This window comes from Lissotriton vulgaris, chromosome 2_1 (genome assembly GCF_964263255.1).
Source record: "Lissotriton vulgaris chromosome 2_1, aLisVul1.2, whole genome shotgun sequence".
NCBI lineage: Eukaryota > Metazoa > Chordata > Amphibia > Caudata > Salamandridae > Lissotriton > Lissotriton vulgaris.
In genome coordinates, this window is record NC_141687.1 from 239736688 (window position 1) to 239756194 (window position 19507).

The 19507-nt window shown below is 43.2% G+C and overlaps 1 protein-coding gene across 6 annotated transcripts in view; it reads left to right on the plus strand.

The window, feature by feature from the left end:
- The window catches only part of NF1 (neurofibromin 1), a 2008692-nt gene that overhangs the window by 1301743 nt on the left and 687442 nt on the right, over positions 1–19507 (plus strand). For all 6 annotated transcript variants that reach the window (XM_086954827.1, XM_086954826.1, XM_086954830.1 and 3 more), the window contains 3 exons: positions 6939–7085; positions 7458–7604; positions 15229–15339. In XM_086954827.1, coding sequence (XP_086810953.1) covers positions 6939–7085; positions 7458–7604; positions 15229–15339 — 405 coding nt within the window. The remainder of the gene's footprint in view (positions 1–6938; positions 7086–7457; positions 7605–15228; positions 15340–19507) is intronic.

Consider the following 19507-nt stretch of genomic DNA (forward strand, 5'->3'; position numbering starts at 1 on the left):
GTATCTTATTGGTTTCTATTCCCAATTGGGATAATAACTTGTCATAAAAATTGTATCGCCGGCAATACTCTAAGATGGCCGCCATATTAGTACAAAGATTCCGCTGCTTATGGCTTGGTCTGATCTCGGCGTCACGTGACTTTCCAGTTATGAAGCACCGTGCTTCAAATATGGCGCGCGACGAATCCCCGGTGCATCCAGTATTCCACGAGGAGGAGCGGAGGAAAACGGGGGCCTTATCAAAGGTAAGCGACACTGCCAGGCACCCTTGAACTCGCACAAAACGCGCGTTTTAAGTACATCCATACATGACCTAATCTTATGCCTTTGACCTTCCACAGGCTCCGTTGCGTTAACTCGCCATCTAACACCCTACTGAAGCCGGATACTTCATCGAGCATTCAGACCCCCCTTTCTCTTTCGGAATTCCCCCGAGGTATACCTTCTGATTTTTGGGGAACTGGCAGATAAGTGGGGGAACTTACAAATCGGGGCGAGGCTATTAGTTGTTCTAGATAAAAATATATATTCAGCATTTGTTGCTTGTCATCTGGATACCCTTGATACTACTGTCCTAAAGACATCGTCACACTGCCTAACGCTCTTTTACACAAGGCCTGTTGCTGTAAAACATTTGTGATCTTGCAACAATTTTCTTTTGATTTTAATCAAATGTATGCTGCCCAAATAAGAAGGGCAGTCATCCAATGCCGCTTAAACCAACCACCATGTAGCTTTGGCACTTGGCATAATTCACAGGAGGGGGCTCAAACAGGTCATTACAAATGGGGGCATCCCTCGGGGATCGAAAGACACAATTTGATCCACGATACCCTAATAAATGGGCAAATTATCTTCTTTTAATTGTAGGACTACGATTTCGGGGATGTCCGTTTCCATCGTGATACTCATAGGGCTAACATCTATATATCCTTTTAATTTCCTATATAAAGGGGTCCGGAATATTCTTCCTCGATTGACTTGCACAAGTGACAGTGATCAGAAACTTCGGGGGGACTTGGATCGGCATTCCACTTGGAACCAAGCACAAAGCAGCTTGCAGGTATTATATACCCCTTTCGTCAATATAACCATCCAAAAGGGACCTTTGGAATCGCCACTTTGGTCATCCCCTATTATTTTTATCAATAGAAGGCATCATTGAGTTTAAAAAAGATTAGAAACTTAGACGTTTCAAGCCCTCCAATCTGTTTCATATTGTAAATACCTAGAAGTGAGGTTTACCATAGCTCTACTTTTTTTCTGCTCCCCTCCTCCCATTATTATAAACAGGATCCCTATGTTCCCGCAAGAACCATCGGATTTATCTAAAATACATTCTTTTCTCACTTTTTGTAGAATATTCTCATTATAGGCACACACTGTGACCTACCGTGACTGTTTTATATATTGTTCTTGAAGAAGTACGACCGCGAGAAACTGTCTATACATGGTGAGCGGCAGCAGTTTTCTTAACTTTCTCTTTACGTACTTTAGGGTCACTTGGACCTGTGCACTTCGGATCTTATTTTATCACCAAGAACTGTTTCTTATCTTGGTTTTCACCTGTCTGGTTTGGATTCTAGGCTTGAACACAGGGTAGTTGGATCACATTCCTTCACCTGGATCTCTTCTTTCTATGCTGGGACCAAGGGCATTTGAATCACACCTCTCTTTCTTTCTTTTTCCTTTTTCACAATTGTCTGCATGACTTGAACACTTGCACGTTTCGGATGTCTAATTCTCCAATAGGCATGGTGTTGTGTTTTTAATCAGGTCCAAACATTTTGGCCTGTGCTGGCCCTGTGATCGCATAGTACCGGTGAGGGGGTATATGCTTTCACTAGGTAACTTTTAAACTTAAATTTGTCACTTAGGAGATTTACAACTTGGTCAATAATTTTGGATCTATGGGTATGTTCTTTTATGCAATTTGGCTTGGACTAGTGCCCTTTTCGGGTGAATGTCTTTTTAATATTTGTTAAATACTTATACCGGTCAATGTATTTTTGCAGCCCTGATGAAATTCCCAAGGCACGAATGGGAATGAAACGCGTTGGCTGTGCCGCTGTACATGAAAATAAAGAATACTTTTATAAATAAGAACTGAAGATCTACACTTCCTTTTGGACTCTCTTACATTATTGACTTCACTGTGTGCGCCTCTCTGCTCTTATACAACTATTGGTCTGATATACATCCTTGGCAGCGGATGGTGAGAGTAGCCGCACCGCCTAATAATTCTGAAACAGACGAAGTGGATGTGCGAAACCTTATATATATATATATATATATATATATATATATATATATATATATATATATATATATATATATATATATATATATATATATATATATATACACATGTGTGTAATAATATATATATATATGTGTGTGTGTGTATATATATGTGTGTGTGTATATGTATATATATATATATATATATATATATGTGTGTGTATATATATAGATTGTATATATGTATAGATTGAGAAAGGCCTCTGTGAAGGCCGAAACGTTTTTCTGTACCTGGGATTGAGGGCGACATGATGTAATAAATTGATGCCGAATCCTGAAACCACTTTGTGCTGTGCCTTCTTCCACGGAGTTTTGCTTCACGGGAGCTGGATTTTCTGTTCATATATATATATATATATATGTGTGTGTGTATATATATATATATATATATATATATATATATATATATATATATATATATATATATATATATATATTCACTGAAAAAAACATAGGTTATAGAACATATATAGTTAGGAATTAGCATTTACAAAACCTTATTTTACTCACACAAAACCATTGAAATTTGCATATATAGTTAGTTGCACTAACTATATATCGCGCACCCGCAATTCACTGCTGATCATGTCACATATTACATCATTCATGACATGGTCAGTGACATCACTGATGACATCACTGATGACATCATGATGACATCTCAAATGACATCACTGATGACATCTCAAATGACATCACTGATGACATCTCAAATGACATCACTGATGACATCACTGATGACATCACTGATCACATCACTGATGACATCTCATTTGACATTACTGATCACATCACTGATGACATCATTCATGTGATTATACGATGAACCTCTTCAGACTCTAATATAACCTTAGATACACTCAGTGTAATCAGACACTCACAGACTGTCACTCATCCATGGAGTTACTCACACACCTAGTCAGTCATGCAAAGAATCAATCACACCTCCATTTCCTCAACTATACAGTTATACACACCTTACTTATTCAAACATATACTAACACATATTTACTCTCTTATACAATCCCTGATACAAGTTCACAATGATCCATACAGCCACTCACACATTCACTGGCTCTTATGCACAGTTATTTATATATGTCAACTCTCACATGTACTGTGTTTTACATATGTACTTACTTTGACATGTAGCACTGAGATATCCATTCACTCACCAATACACTCATGCACACAGTCAACCGCTACAGCTGTTTCCACATGCACTTTTGAACCCATACATCTAGTGAATAAACTGCTCACACATCTATGCACAGAGTCATACACCTCCCAGCCACCCACACACACACTCAGTCTCCCATACAAATACTTGGGCAACCAATCAATAACCCATATAGTTACTCATATAGCTACTGATCAACACATGCAGCAGTTTACAGAACAACAGACATAATGATGCACAAATTAATACAGTTTAGTCACTAACCCATGCACTCAGTGAGACACATTTAATCACTCACTCATACAGTCAGTCATGCACCTACTAAATCCTTCATCCAGACACTTATACATCCACTCATTCTTCAATATGTAAGACATATTGTAACTTTACAGAAACATACAGTCACTGGATGTTGTCATCAGTGATGTCATTTGAGATGTCATCAGTGATGTCATCAGTGATGTCACTGACCATGTCATGAATGATGTAATATGTGACATGATCAGCAGTGGAATGCGGGTGCGCGATATATAGTTAGTGCAACTAACTATATATGCGAATTTCAATGGTTTTGTGTGAGTAAAATAAGGTTTTGTAAATGCTAATTCCTAACTATATATGGTCTATAACCTATGGTTTTTTCAGTGAATTTTCAAGGTTTTTTAATAGCAAATATCAAAAGCTGTAAAATGTATTCTTCTTTTAAAGGAAAAATATATTTTATATGTATTTAATATAATTTTTTTATGTATATAAATTTTATGAGGGAACGAATTTATCAACTACCATGCTGAAGAAGAGTGTGGGGAAAAAAAAACAAAGAGGAGGACTAAGAGGAAAGAACAATCAGTTCAAAAATACAATTGCTTTAAAGCATGAAGTGCTTTTTCACACATTTACATTTAAATAACCCATATTAGAACATACAAAATATCTACAGAGGAGACGGTGTACATTGAATTTTAGACTCTTCATTGGTACCTACATGTTGGTACTTACATCACCCACACAACACAGCAGCTCTATTCAGAGCTACCCTACCTCAAAGCACTCTAAAATATTATTTTACTATTTCCCTTGGTTTTCCCCTTGTTACGCTTTCCGGAACGCTACCCGGTGCGCGGACCGGGCGCTAACCGTGCGAAAATTTTTAAAAAAAGGTGTTTTTTTTTTACATATATGGGCCTCCTCAGCCACCCTCAGAAAACCTAGGGGGTCAGGAAATGTCTCCCGTGCCCCTTTATACCCATTCCCAACATTGTTTATCCTCCATCTTGTGACTAAATTCGTCCGAAACACAAGATGGCGGACTCCCGTTACGCTACCGGTGAGCTACCCGGTTCGCGTACCGGGTAGCGCTTCCACCGCGAAAAATCGAAAAAAATTATTTTAGTTTTTTTGCCCCGCGGGGCCCTTTAATAGCCCCCACATCAATCCTAGGGGGTCAGGAGGGGTCTACCTTGCCCCCTTTCATTCATTTCCCCCTTCGTTTATTTCCACCTCTTGTCTCTCGATCCTACCGAGAGACAAGATGGCGGCCGCTCCAGACTGTTTAGAATGTTGACAGTCACCGGAGAGCCAATCCGCTTCTCCTCGGGAAGTTCCGTTACGCGTCTGGTACGCAAACCGGGGCGCTAACCTGGACGCTGTCACAGATATATATATTTTTTTGAACGTTCATTTCTCAAAATCCACTGGAGCACATATCTTGAAACCTAGCAAAGGCACATCGGGCAAACAGTCTCTACAATTTTGCCAAGTTTCATAGAAATCCATTCAGCCGTTCGAGTTAAAAGTGAGTCCAACCGCCCTATGGAAAACTCAATGTTAAAAACACGTTTTGGGACCCCCCTTTTTTCTCGGCCCCCGCTTGACGAAACCCCCCCCAAACTTTCAGGGGACGCTCAGAAACAAAATGTGCCATTTTCCTGAAAATTTCAGCCAATTCTGTCTATCAATGCCAAAGTTATTCAACATAGAATTTTCAGAAATCCCTATTCAAAAAAATCCTAACTATATATACCTACTGGCGACCGCCAGTAGGTTATATATATATATATATATATATATATATATATATATATATATATATATATATATATATAATAACATTTCTATGGCAAAATGAAACCCCTCATTTTGTTCCTTTTCAAATTAAATGTATTAAGTGTTACCACTTTATTCCAATCAAGATGACTTCAGGTGTGCCATACTTTTGTATAAGTAAGACTGTTAGCGTTCTAGTTGTTCTTTAGAACACTCTGGGACATTCTGTCATTGGGCTATAGTTGGGCTACATCTGGCTGATATTTGGGCTACATTTGGGCTCTTTTGTCTCTGGTGGCCATCTTGGGAGACTGCATATCAGAATTTTTTCAATGAAATATAAGAGGATTTGAGAAGTCACTCAAAATGTGCCCTAATTTTTCTTTCTTCAGCACTAATCATAATTTCTATGGCAAAATGAACCCCCTCATTTTGTTCCTTTGCAAATTAAATGTTTTAAGTGTTAACACTTTATTCCAATCAAGATGACTTCAGGTGTGCCATACTTTTGTCATAAGAAAGACTGTTAGCGCTCTAGTTGTTCTTTAGAACACTCTGGGACATTCTGTCACTGGGCTATAGTTGGGCTACATCTGGCTGATATTTGGGCTACATTTGTTTTTTTTTGTCTCTGGTGGCCATCTTTGGGCTACATGGGGCTACATTTGGGCTCTAACATATATATAGCCCAATGTAGCCCAATATATATTTTTCAAAGTTAATTTTCGTAAAAACCACTGGAGCATATATCTTGAGACATAGCAAAGGCACATCGGGCTACCAGTCCCTACAACTTTGCCAAGTTTTGTGGAAATCCATTCAGCCGTTCGAGCTAAAAGTGAGTCCAACCGCCCTATGGAAAACTCACTGTTAAAAACACGTTTTGGGACCCCCCTTTTTTCTCGGCCCCCGCTTGATGAAACCCCCCCAAACTTTCAGGGGACGCTCAGGAACAAAATGTGCCATTTTCCTGAAAGTTTCAGCCAATTCCGTCCATCAACGCCAATGTTATTCAACATAGAATTTTCAGAAATCCCTATTCAAAAAAATCCTAACTATATATACCTACTGGCGACCGCCAGTAGGTAATATATATGCACAAATAGGTATATAGATTAGAATGCACATTTATATTTCAAATGGTAGTGGTTAGACTTTTATGTTTGTTGTCAATAAAACCTGAATCTATCAGTGGGAGTTGGATTGGAAAGGAAAAGGAGCAAATCTATATTTGACGAAAAGTATCAAAAATGTAAACACCAGCCAACCACTGTACTGCTAGTTTCACCTGCATCTCTTCATTTTTATGGTTTTTTCTGAAGTTAGTTGGTATATAATCTATCACTTGTAAAAACTTCTTTTTAAAAGCCTACTCCATCTGGGTTACAAATATAATTTTTTTATTTTTTAGGTTTTTCCTTGATATTGCATCAGATTGCCCAGCTAGTGAAACTGTAAACCACAGCTTATCCTTTATCAGCGATGGAAATGTTCTAGCTTTACACCGATTGCTGTGGAACAATCAGGAGAAGATTGGCCAATATCTCTCCAGTAACCGGTAGAAAACTTTACCTTCCTTGTTATTTACAAATAAATTGAAGATGAAAATTTAAGATGTGCAATGTTGCTTACTTAGTATAGTAATAACGATCTGTGATGCCTGCATGTTTTTTTTCAGAAGGTTTTCTTGTCAATTTAGTGTTTCTCAACAGATACATGAAGATTCATGGTATTTGCATTAATAGACCAATGAAAGGCTGTATGATGCTATATTTCAATTCAAGTTTGCATGTGGAGTGCAAATAAAGAGACAAGATCTATTTCTGATGTAACTCATATAGTTATTATATCTTCTTGCTTAGCCCACATTTATTGATCAATAGGTTAAGAGAACAATTCATAATTTATTTATATCAATTTCTTATTTTAGGGATCATAAAGCGGTGGGGAGGAGACCCTTTGACAAAATGGCTACACTTCTTGCATACTTGGGCCCCCCAGAGCACAAACCTGTAGCAGACACCCACTGGTCAAGCTTGAATCTCACCAGCTCAAAGTTTGAGGAATTCATGACAAGGTAATTTTCCTGAAAACGTAATGGTAAATATCTTTGTGTAGGTAATGCTGAATGTATTGAGAAGGTGTGCATGCCTTCCCAATAAGAAAGAAATAAGTACGCGCTCATCTTTCAATTTTTGGCATGTTTAAAAGTACAGTACAAATTTGCAGATATTAAATTAAGTTTTATTAATTCGTAATTTTTTTCACTGATGTAACATTTATAAATGGAGCTACAGAAACGTTCATTTTGTATCTGAACTACATCTGTCAGACCCCAAGTAAAATCCCTCTTAGAAGCAGTCTCTTCCAAATAAATTGCTTGGTGGGGAAGGGAAATAAATGACAAACTGGCAATGCTTGGCAATATTTGGGGCACTATACTAATTTGCGCTGTAGTGGATACACTTGAATGCAGTTCCTTCCATTTCTATGTTTTTTATTGGCATTCCTAAAGTGCCCAGCTGCGCAAGTAAAAATAAAGCGCCTGACAGTGGATCCCACAGCTGCGCAAATAGGGCTTCCTGGCGTTAAAAGGCATGTAGATGAACTAGTTCCCACTGTACCAAATCAGACTCTCTGAAAAAAGCAGACATTGAGAGACTTCCTGAAGCTGAGTTTGTCACAGGAACTGAGAAGTTTTAAGGGAGGGAATTCCAAAGCTTCGCTGCTGGGTAAATAAAAGACTGACCCCGCATCTGGTTTTATGGATTTTCAGAATCCTTGAATGCTGCGAATTAGAGGATCTTAATGGCACATATGGCTGAACAAGACGGCGTAGTAAGATCTGGCGTGTTATTGAAAGCACAATATGTTATACATGGCGCTTTAAATTGAGCCCTTTTTTTTATTGGGAGCCAATGAAGTTTGCCAAGTTAATTTGAGTCGAAGTGATGCCTAGGCATTCTCATCAGCAGGCATGCTATCATCTTTTGACCAACATCTATTCGCTTTAGCCTGACCCGCCCTCCCGGCTCCCTTCTTATGACGCCTCCTCAGCGACCGCGCAGCGGACGCGCTCAGCGGGAGCGCCGACTGAGCGCCGAAGGTGCGCCAAAGGTAAGCCCGTCTGCGCCCGTCCGTGCCAGGACCCCTGGCCTCCGCAGATCCCAGCCCACCCGCCGGACGTACGACGCCGCCACCCTCATCGCACTCAACGACGGACGAGTCCCGGGATGCTACCGTGCCACCCCGAGACGCTCCCACGGACCCTTCTGCTGCACCGCCTGCAAGTTCACCTGCATCCGGACCTGCCCCACACCAGCACCCGCCAAGCCGAACACCAGCAGCAACCACCTCAAGTGCATCCTCCTCAACACCCGCTCAGTCCACAGACACGCCATCGAACTGTGGAACCTCATCGACACCACAGCTCCTGACGTTGCCTTCCTCACGGAGACCTGGATGAACGCCTCTTCAGCGCCCGACATCGCCATCGCCATCCCAGAGGGCTACAAGATCACCCGGAGGGACCGCACCGCCAACCAGATGGGAGGAGGCATGGCCATCATCCACAGGGACACCATCCGCATCACGACTTACACCGACGACATCCTGACTACCGCCGAACACCTACACTTCCAGATCCACACCGACCTGAAGACCACCCTCAGAAGCACCCTGATCTACCGACCCCCGGGACCACGCACACAATTCAGCGAGGACATCGCCGACTTCGTCAGCCCGCATGCCCTCCCCTCCGCTGACTACATCCTCCTAGGGGACCTCAACTTCCACCTGGAGAACAACAACGACCGCAACACCACCACCCTGCACGACAACCTCGGACTCAAGCAGCTGGTGACCACCCCCACCCACCTCGCCGGACACACACTCGACGCCGTCTTCTCATCCAGCAAAGACATCACCTTCAGCCACGCCACAGGACTCCACTGGACGGACCACAGCTGCGTCCACTTCACCTTCAGTAGAACGACGATCCACCACCACCAGCAACAGGTCGCCCGCAGAAACTGGAGCAAGATCACAGTCGACCAGCTCGCCGCTTCCCTGAGCCAGCACCCTCCCGCCAGCTCAGCGAACCCCAGCCAGGCCGCCGACAACCTCACGAAGTTGATCAGCAACTGCGCGGACAAACTCGCCCCACTGAAGACCCCGCCCAGCAGACCCGGCAGCAAGAAGGCCCCATGGTTCACCGACGAACTCAAGAGCTCCAAGAAGAACTGCCGAGCCCTCGAGAAAGCCTGGAGAAGGGAGCCAACACCGGACAACATGACCACCCTCAAGCTTGCCACCCGGAAGCACCACCAGCTGATCCGCGACACCAAGAAAACTGCATTCAAGGACCGACTGGACAACAACGCACACAACAGCAAGGAACTCTTCAACATCGTGAAAGAGCTCTCCAACCCCAACGCCGGAAACAACGACATCACCCCATCGCAAGAACTCTGCAACTCCCTCGCCTCCTACTGCCACAACAAGATCGCAGACATACACAACAGCTTCAACACCCAACCAATGAACGCCACGTCCGAAACGACCGAACCACCGCCCCCCACCACCACCCTCCGCGCCTGGACTCCGATCAGCACCGAAGACACCGTCCGCATGATGAACTCCATCCACTCCGGATCTCCGACCGACCCCTGCCCTCACCACGTCTTCAACAAGGCCGACGCTGTCATCGCACCCCACCTGCGGGACATCATCAACACCTCCTTCACCACCGCCACCTTCCCTGAGAGCTGGAAGCACGCCAAACTCAGCGCTCTACTCAAGAAACCAACAGCGGACCCCACCGAACTCAAGAATTACCGCCCCATCTCGCTGCTCCCGTATCCGGCCAAAGTCATCGAGAAGACCGTCAACAAGCAACTGGCCGCCTTCCTCGAGACGAACGGATCCCTCGACCCCTCACAGTCTGGCTTCCGAGCCAACCACAGCACCGAGACCGCCCTCATCGCTGCCACCGATGACATCCGAACCCTGATGGACAACGGAGAAACAGCGGCCCTCATCCTCCTAGACCTCTCAGCGGCCTTCGACACCGTCTGCCACCGCACCCTAGTGCAGCGCCTCTACAACGTCGGAATCCAGGAGAAGGCACTGGAATGGATCATCTCCTTCCTCGACGGAAGAACCCAGAGAGTCCGCCTACCACCGTACAAATCAAAGGCCACTGAAGTCATCTGCGGCGTACCCCAAGGATCCTCGCTGAGCCCAACCCTCTTCAACGTCTACATGAGCCCCCTCGCGGCCATCGCACGCCAACACAACCTGAACATCATCTCCTACGCCGACGATACCCAGCTGATCCTCTCCCTTACCAACGACCCCGCCGCCGCCAAAGCCAATCTTCACGAAGGAATGAAAGAGGTAGCCGAGTGGATGTCGACCAGCCGCCTGAAGCTGAACTCGGACAAGACGGAAGTCCTCATCCTGGGATCCTCGCCCTCCGCCTGGGACGACTCCTGGTGGCCCCCCGCCCTGGGAACCGCACCCAAACCGACAGACCACGCATGCAACCTGGGCTTCATCCTGGACTCCTCCCTCTCCATGACCAAGCAAGTCAACGCCGTCTCCTCGTCGTGCTTCAACATCCTGCGCATGTTACGGAAAATCTTCCGGTGGATCCCCACCGAGACCAGGAAGACTGTCACCCAGGCCCTCGTCACCAGCCGACTGGACTACGGCAACGCCCTCTACGCCGGAACCACCACCAAGCTCCAGAAGAGACTCCAACGGATCCAGAACGCCTCAGCCAGACTCATCCTCGACATCCCACGACACAGCCACATCTCCGGACACCTAAGAGACCTGCACTGGCTCCCGGTCAACAAGAGAATCACCTCCCGTCGCCTTACCCACGCACACAAAGCTCTTCACGATCAAGGCCCGAGCTACCTCAACAACCTCATCAACTTCTACGCTCCCAAACGACACCTCCGATCAGCCAGTCACGCCCTCGCCCACGTCCCCCGCATCCGAAGAACGACAACAGGAGGAAGGTCCTTCTCCTACCTGGCCGCCAAGACCTGGAACTCCCTCCCGACCGACCTGCGCCTGACCCAAGACCACCTCGCCTTCAGGAAGAAGCTCAAGACCTGGCTGTTCGGGCAGTAGCAGCACCCCCACTCCCCCTAGCGCCTTGAGACCCTCCGGGTAAGTAGAGCGCTCTATAAATGTCTATGATTGATTGATTGATTGATTGGATTGGGACGTACCTAAGTAAAATGCATTACTGTAGTCCAGATGCGAGATCACTAAAGCTTGAAGAAAGGTATATTGGGAAGTAATATAGGTAGAATTCCCAATAACTTTCTGATGGTTCCGAAGATCTTAAAAAAGCCTGCGGCTAGTTTCCTGTCTTGGACTTCAACAGACATTTTGTCATCCATACAGATCCTGAAGTTCTTGACCGAGGTTTGTTACCTAGGATCCTGACCTCAGTTTTTCCACCGTTCAGTTTAAGACCGCAGTCGGCCATCCAATTGACCACTGTCAAGAGGCATGGTTTAAGACATGCCACTTTAGTATGATGTTCCAGGGCTAGTGAGACGATGATCACTTGCAACATAAGTAAGTTTTATTTAGGGTTCTTTCTTTAAAAAATTATTTTAATCGCTTCACTTATTTATTAGTCCTCTTTTTTTCGTCTCATTTCATTGATAACCTCATTTTTGTACGTATTACGTCAACATCCCTGCACTGTGATGTTGTTTCTTTCACAACCCTTATGCATTTCGAGCCTTAGCTGTTTATCAGGAGCCATAATTTTGTTTACAACAGCCAAAAGTAAGAGGCATTTTAGAACAAATGCAGTTAGTGAACATATTGTGCAAAATCTGTCTTCCTAAAAACTGTCTTTAAGCCTTCATAGACCGCAGTAGTGAAATATGATTGCTACATGTTCGATTTCACTTCGTTGTTATGTACCTTAATAGATCATTTACTCACATAATTAAGTTCCTGATCAGATGTTCAAGTCAGTTTTCAACAATTAAACCTGTTGATCTCTTCTTGGGTATGAAAGGAGAAGACACCAGAACCTTATTGAATAAGAGAAGGTTAAGGCAACGTGGGTGGGATGAACATTGCACATTTCTTCCTTTTTCAAATAGCCTTCCTACGTGGCCATTGAAATGCTTTTCTCCTTGATCTAATGCCCAATCTACTGGTCTGGCTAATCATTGGAAAATGATTACTCTGCAGTATGAAAAATTTGTAGATGTACATACTTCGTTTGCCTCATCCTTGCTGGATCCTTGAAACAAGATGGTGTCTTTCTTACTGATTTTTCATTAAGGAGTGATTACATTCTGGAGATAATTTAGCTTCTTGTGAACAACAACCCAAGCCTCAAACCATGAATTCGGCCGGAGTGCACTCCTCTGAGATTATAGCTAAATGACCTCGTTTTGGTGGGCATGGCTAGTGTGTCTATATAGGGTGTCCAGTGACATGCAGCCTCCGAAGCTGCTATCTGGCCATCCTGCCAGCCTCCTTTCTTGGGTGCTATGTAGCGGTGAGGAAGCCAAAAACATTCTCCTTATTGTTTTCACTGTCTACCCCAAATATTTCCTGCATCAGATAGCTTCAAATGGGCAAATGGAATAACTGAACGTTGATAGGGATTTTTACTATGCGTTTTTTGGGGTTTTTGCCATTTGGCTGGTGTGAGCTCTTGGAGAATGAATCGTTGCCTTTTGAGATTTTAAAGCAGTCCTCTGGCTTTCATTGCTAGAATTTTCATATGCTCCTTCTGAACGTTTATTCAAATGTTAGAAGTTTCTTTTTTATTAGAAAACAATCTTATTTCTGACCGACATTTGCAAACCAAAGATCAACTACTGATAATGGTCAATAGTTAAGGAGCGTTTTCCAAAGGACATTCTTCTTTCTGTTAAGTGACTATATATCTGGAACATATTTATTCTGGAGCCCATTCAGCCACTTGCCTTTTGTGAAAAACAGCAGAAAGAGCAATTCTTAGTGATTTTGACTAATATAAGTGAACAGGTCTTGAGTCATTTAGGAGAGTTGTGTGGCTATATCACTTTTCATGTATTTGTTTATTTACTACTCATTTAGTAGTGGGGTTTCCCCTACCTTTAGGTATTGGTGCCATCGTCTCTTCCCAGATATGAGCTATGGCTTTTTCTGCTTGGCATTTAACCTGGAGTGTGAATAAACTTGATTCTGAAGACCAGTTATTAATGCTCCAGATATAAATATAATAATCAGTGGTTGAACCTGTGCTAGAAGGATGATTCAGTGCTTCTTGTTCTGATATCTATGGAAGTTGTTGTCAGATGCTGGTTTTCATGTACAGACAACTTGGCTCTTGCTATCCCTTAAGTAATAAATGATATCCCGTTTTGGTTCAATAGTAAAATCTGCTCTTTAAAAGAACTGTGATCGGCAAAATTGTGGTACCAAGTGTTATAGACAATCGAGTTGTTATTGTTATGTGCGTGTAGACGATTTCAATTATTTTGCGAATTTCACACGGTCCAAAATAGCCTGGTGGCTGCGCTTTGTCTAAATTGTGCCAGATATAATTCTAGATGTTATCTAACTCCGCTTCTCTCACTGCAGCATGAGGGTGACAGTCACAACGTTCAAATTTTTTCCTTTTTGTTGACACTTCCATTAATTGTTCACTTCGATATCAGTTGTCATTGGAATATATCTGTATGTTGATCTTCCTTGGGTCTCCTTGCAAATGTTAATTGTGATCTGGCCAGGATTGGGTAAGGGGAGGGGAATGATGGAGTGAACTAGACTGACACTCCACCAGGTAACTGAGAATAAAGCTAAGCTGAATAAGCTTGGCAGTTGAAGTGAGAGGCTTTGGTGGAAAAGAGCTCAATTCAGAACTTGATTATTCTTTCACAAGAGCATTTTGCTGCCTAAAAAGGCATGAAATGCCACCCAGGAACATCATTACAGGTGATACTGGGTTCCTTAGGGGAGATGAATGCTTAATTATTCTTCACTCTCTCTTCCCAACACATCATGTTTGTTAGTGGGAGAAAATTAGGTACCTGACCTGTTCAACTTTATAGGGTGGTTGTGCAGCCTTTAAACAATTGTGTTGGCATATATTTAGCAGAAGTAATTTAACATTTTCTCAATACATGTTAGTTTTCAGTCAAAGACAAAGAAGTACTGTGCAAGTACTTTCTAAGATTTTTTTTTAAAAATAAAGTCTGGCCACCTGTGACAGCAACGTTGGATTTCAAAATCCCACCCTCATCTCTAAAATCCAGAGCGCCCAAAGAATTGTCTGGTTTCGCTCTCTGTTTCTCCACTGACAGTGCAGAGCGCAAGGACACTCTTCAGAGTAACAGTCGTGCTTTAGAAATGCCTTTTACATTGCATTACATTTGCAGTAAAGCAATTTCCTATTTTGGGCCTGGCAAACTTTTTAAATCTTTTATGCTAACCGCTCTTATGCCTGTGGCTCTAACTTGTGATTTCCACTGCACCTAGATACGGTTTGGCTGAGGATGTGACTGTTATGAATAAATAAATCATTGGAGCTCATAGCAGTTTTTGCATGGATGATCAGGTTTGTTTGGGAATTTCAGCACCATGTGCGCTGCAAATTATTGTGTATATATAAACTTCAAATATACATTGTTTTTTAAAGCGTGCAATTTTTCTAAAAAAAATAGGCATCAGGTGCATGAAAAGGAGGAATTCAAAGCTTTGAAAACTCTGAATATCTTCTATCAAGCAGGAACATCAAAAGCTGGGAATCCAGTTTTCTATTACATTGCCCGAAGGTAAGGTTGACTTGAGATTTTTGTAAATCGCTATGTATTTTTGGTGTATGTGATAGATTTATTTCTCTTTTTCAAATGTACTTCATAAAATAATTTACAGCAGTATTTTACCATTTAGTTAATTTAACTTCAAGTTATTAACAACGTATTCAAAATGTCTTTAAATAAACATTTTTCTTCACTTTTGATTGAGACTTAATTTAAATCTGCAGATTAGTTTAATTATATCTGCGTGCACTGAATTGTACAGCATTCCCTCCGTTTGCCTTTTCAGGGTACAGTTTTAACGTGTGTAGGAGAATTTTAGTTATCTCAATTCTGAAGCAGCCAAAATGATTATTTTTTAAGCATAGTTGATCGGTTGTCTCAATTGTCCCTAGTTTTTAACTTAACTATGAAATCCTTGACTGTTTTAAAACCAAAAAGGGTGCTCTGTGTATTTGTTTTTTGAATGTATTTTTATTTGCAGTTTTACATAGTGCATATGAGCCTAGGGTGTTGGAGTGCTTTAAAATAACACTTGGAATGCTACATAATAAGTCAAAACTGGAATTTCAAGTGGCTGTTTGTAGGAAGCCGGCTCTGTATAGACTATACCAAAGCAAGGTATAGTGTGCACAGAGTCCAGTGGAACCCCAAAGGTAGGCAGAGGTAAAAGTAGATAATACCGTACTGTCTATTTGTGGTACTGTGGGCGAGCAGTAAGACTTTATCAGAGGGTTGTGTCAAGCATGTATTGTACAGACTCAGGCTACGGCCAATGTTCTTACAAAATGGTGTTAAAAATGTAACTTCAGCCCGCGATATTCTATTTTGTCAAAAAATAAAGCAGTGTGTTCAAAGCTTTTAAATTATTTGACGGAATTCATTTATATATTTTAATTGCTGTTTTCTGCTGCTGTTTGCACAAGAGGGAGATACTGTGTTAATTTTCCATCCTTTGTACTACTGCTAAGTTAAAGACTCAGTCAAAGTGAGATTCTGGATTGTGTTTTTGCACATGCACTGCTGCTATTGAATTGTTTATTGCGCAGGTTCGGATATGCTTAGTAAATTCCTTTTTTGCTGCTAAAACCAAATATTTTGCTGAGGATGAATTCTGGATTTTATTTTGTATTTGAACTTGTTGATAGTTACTGCTCCTCGTACATTTTTGTATTTCTTAGGATACGCCTTGATATTTTATCCCGTTTGCTGTTTGTGGAATGAGTTTGCTATATTTACTTTTTTCTTCATTTATTTATTTTTATTTAGAAAGGTTTATAAAGCGCGAACAATAGATGAGGTTAATTATATAGTACAAGAAAGCCGGTAAAACAAATATACATAACATCTTGAGCAACATAAAGCAAGGCAATACGGTTCGAAAACATGTGAGTCCGGGTGAGTCATGCCACTGTCAAATACAGTGATTGGGTTGACTAGTTGGACCCTTGTCAGAATCGGGAATAATGGAGCGGGTACGAATGATCAAAGAATATGCTGTTCAGTTGAATTTTGTCAGAAGGGTCGCTTTTACTTCCTTTTTGAAGGATGTAGAGGAGGAGTTCAGTCTTGTTTCTGGGGGTAGTGCATTCCATATCTTAGGCGCCATTCCTGAGAAGGATCGTTTATTAGGTTTTGCCCTGGCGAAAGCGCGCTCTCGCAGAACTATAGCTGTCGACTCAGCCGACAACGAGGGGAGAAAGAGCTGGCCACGCGCGTAGTATTGTCCATGGCAGAGTCGGATTTAGACGCGCGCCTTCAGATTGGGTCGTGCGCGTGAGCTTGTCTGTAGACAGCCGCGCGGCTGGTAAGTTTTGTTTTCGCTTTTCGCTACTTCCTTGCGACTCATAAGAGTTCAAAGGCTATCTATTGCGATCCTAATGACAAATACATGTCCGGGTCACTTCTGCGCACTGCGGCTTAACGTGCAGGTCACACATAGAACCCTTGTATAGATAGGTTAGTGGGTTGAGCGCCCGCTGCAGAAATCTGGATGTTATATGCTGGTTACAGATCCAAAATCCCCGCAGGGCCGAGTCAGGCGTTCATCATCTCGAGGCTCTAATAATGTTATTAGAGAGCCCAGAGTATATTCCGTTTGAATTGTGTGCTACATACATGGACAATATTACCAAAACCATAACATCAGACTAAACAAGGACGAATATTCATTCAAGATCCTAAATGTTCCATACAAGCATGGAAACCCATACCAGTCCCTTTTTGTGCCATTCTGGGCTCAGCTCTTATTTCCGATACGCCAGCGGTCATTGCTTAGGGCCCGGGGCACTTGGCACGATAAAGGGATCTATTCCCAGCGCCCCGGGTGTGGATCATAACACCACCCGTCCCACACGGGACTGGAGTCTGCAACAAGGTGTGTGCTAAATAAACTACCCACCCTCTTGGCAGGTACAAGTGCCAAGGCGGAGCAGGTACGGGTTGTTTTATGGGACGGAGTTCACACAGACGGGACCAGGCCGGACCTGCTGGAACACCCGGCACTGAGGCACACGCTTCTATTTCCTTATTACAGGGGTTTCTATAATGCGGACAACGCCCGGAGACCGAGTAAGAGCAGGTCGCAGACAGTACGGTCCGATAACACAGCATCTCTCCGGGCAATATCCACACTCTGCACATCACTTGCTTATCCCTCAATGCCGTAATGGGGTTAACCCACGGACACACATCTTCTGGTCAAGGACTTCAATTAGGATTCACCTAGGGAAGGCACATGGGACAAGTCAGGATTCACAGCAGCCCCCACTGGCCTCATGCTTCAAGCATGCGCAGGATTTCTGATGACACGCCCATTCAAGCGTTGGCCTCTCTACAGAGGATCACTTCTGGGCCAATTGTGAAGCTGGGGTTGAAGGGAAAAAGGTATGAGGGAACATGCGTGACAGTGCAAACAAAGAGTACAGTAAGGAGCCCAGTCATGCTGTGGGGCGGGGGGGAAGGCTGTGGGGACCCAGCAGCTGCACCTGTTCTCAGCACGGAGGGTGAGCCTGCATGTTGATGGAGGCGTGAGTAAGAGCTGCACATCCTCTGTGGTGAGAGGGTGCGTGGACCCATTCCCATGTTAGCACTGGGGTCCCTGTCACACGGATGCCATCCTTCCCCCTCAGAGAGAGGGCACCCCAGGAGAGGGCGGAAAGACTGAGCCAGGCCCTGGGACTAGCAGGAAGTGCTTGTATGTTTTCTGCTTGTTGAATCTTTGTGGCTTCAGTATTGAGTTTTCCGCACTTCGTGTGGATCTCATGCCTCCAGATATTGTCAGATTCTGTGAGAGATAGCAGGGTGTATTGTGATGTATGGCGTTATGCATCATGTACGCTATTTTCAGATGAATTATGGCTTCAAATGGTAGCCAGTTCAAGGAGTTTAGGTCTGGGGAGATGTGGAATCTTCTTTTCGAGCCAGTTATGAGTCTCGCTGCAGCATTAATAGAAGCTCTTATGGAGGCTATAGCCGCTTTGGGGAGGCCGCATAGAGAGACACTTCCATAATCAACCCAAGGGATAGCTAGAGCTTGAACTGTCATCTTGAAGTCATTGATGGACAGGAAGGGTTTCAGCTTCCTCAGTGTATTTATCTGGAAGTTAGCTATCTTAGTAGTGATGCTAATGGGTTTCTGCATATTTAGGTTGCAGTCAAGTCTTATACCCAATGATTTTGCTGAGTCGACAATGGTTGGATGAACGTTGAACGTAGTAAGGTGTTTGACCCAGTCATACATTATAGGGGCTTTGGCCGGTGGAGCAATCAGGAGGAATTCAGTTTTTAGAGCGTTCAGTTTGAGATGATTCTCTCCCAGCCATGTCTGGGTGTTCTTAATTGTTGAATTGAGCAATTGAAAATCTTCAAGGGAATGGATCTTAAGGTATAGTTGGGTATCATCTGCGTACATGTGAAATTACACGTTAGATGCTTGTAGCAAATCGGTGAGTGGTTCCATGAATAGGCTAAATAATGTCGGGGATAGCGAAGACCCTTGCGGTACTCCCAGCGTAACTGGAACGGCTTTGGACAGGCTATTGTTGATCTTGAATTTTTTTGTCCGGTTTTCAGGAAAGAGGTAAACCAGTTAAGCACTGACGCTGATATACCCATTCTGTGGTTCAACAGATCTATCAGGTTCTCGTGTTTGACCGAATCAAAGGCTGAGGAAAGATCTAGT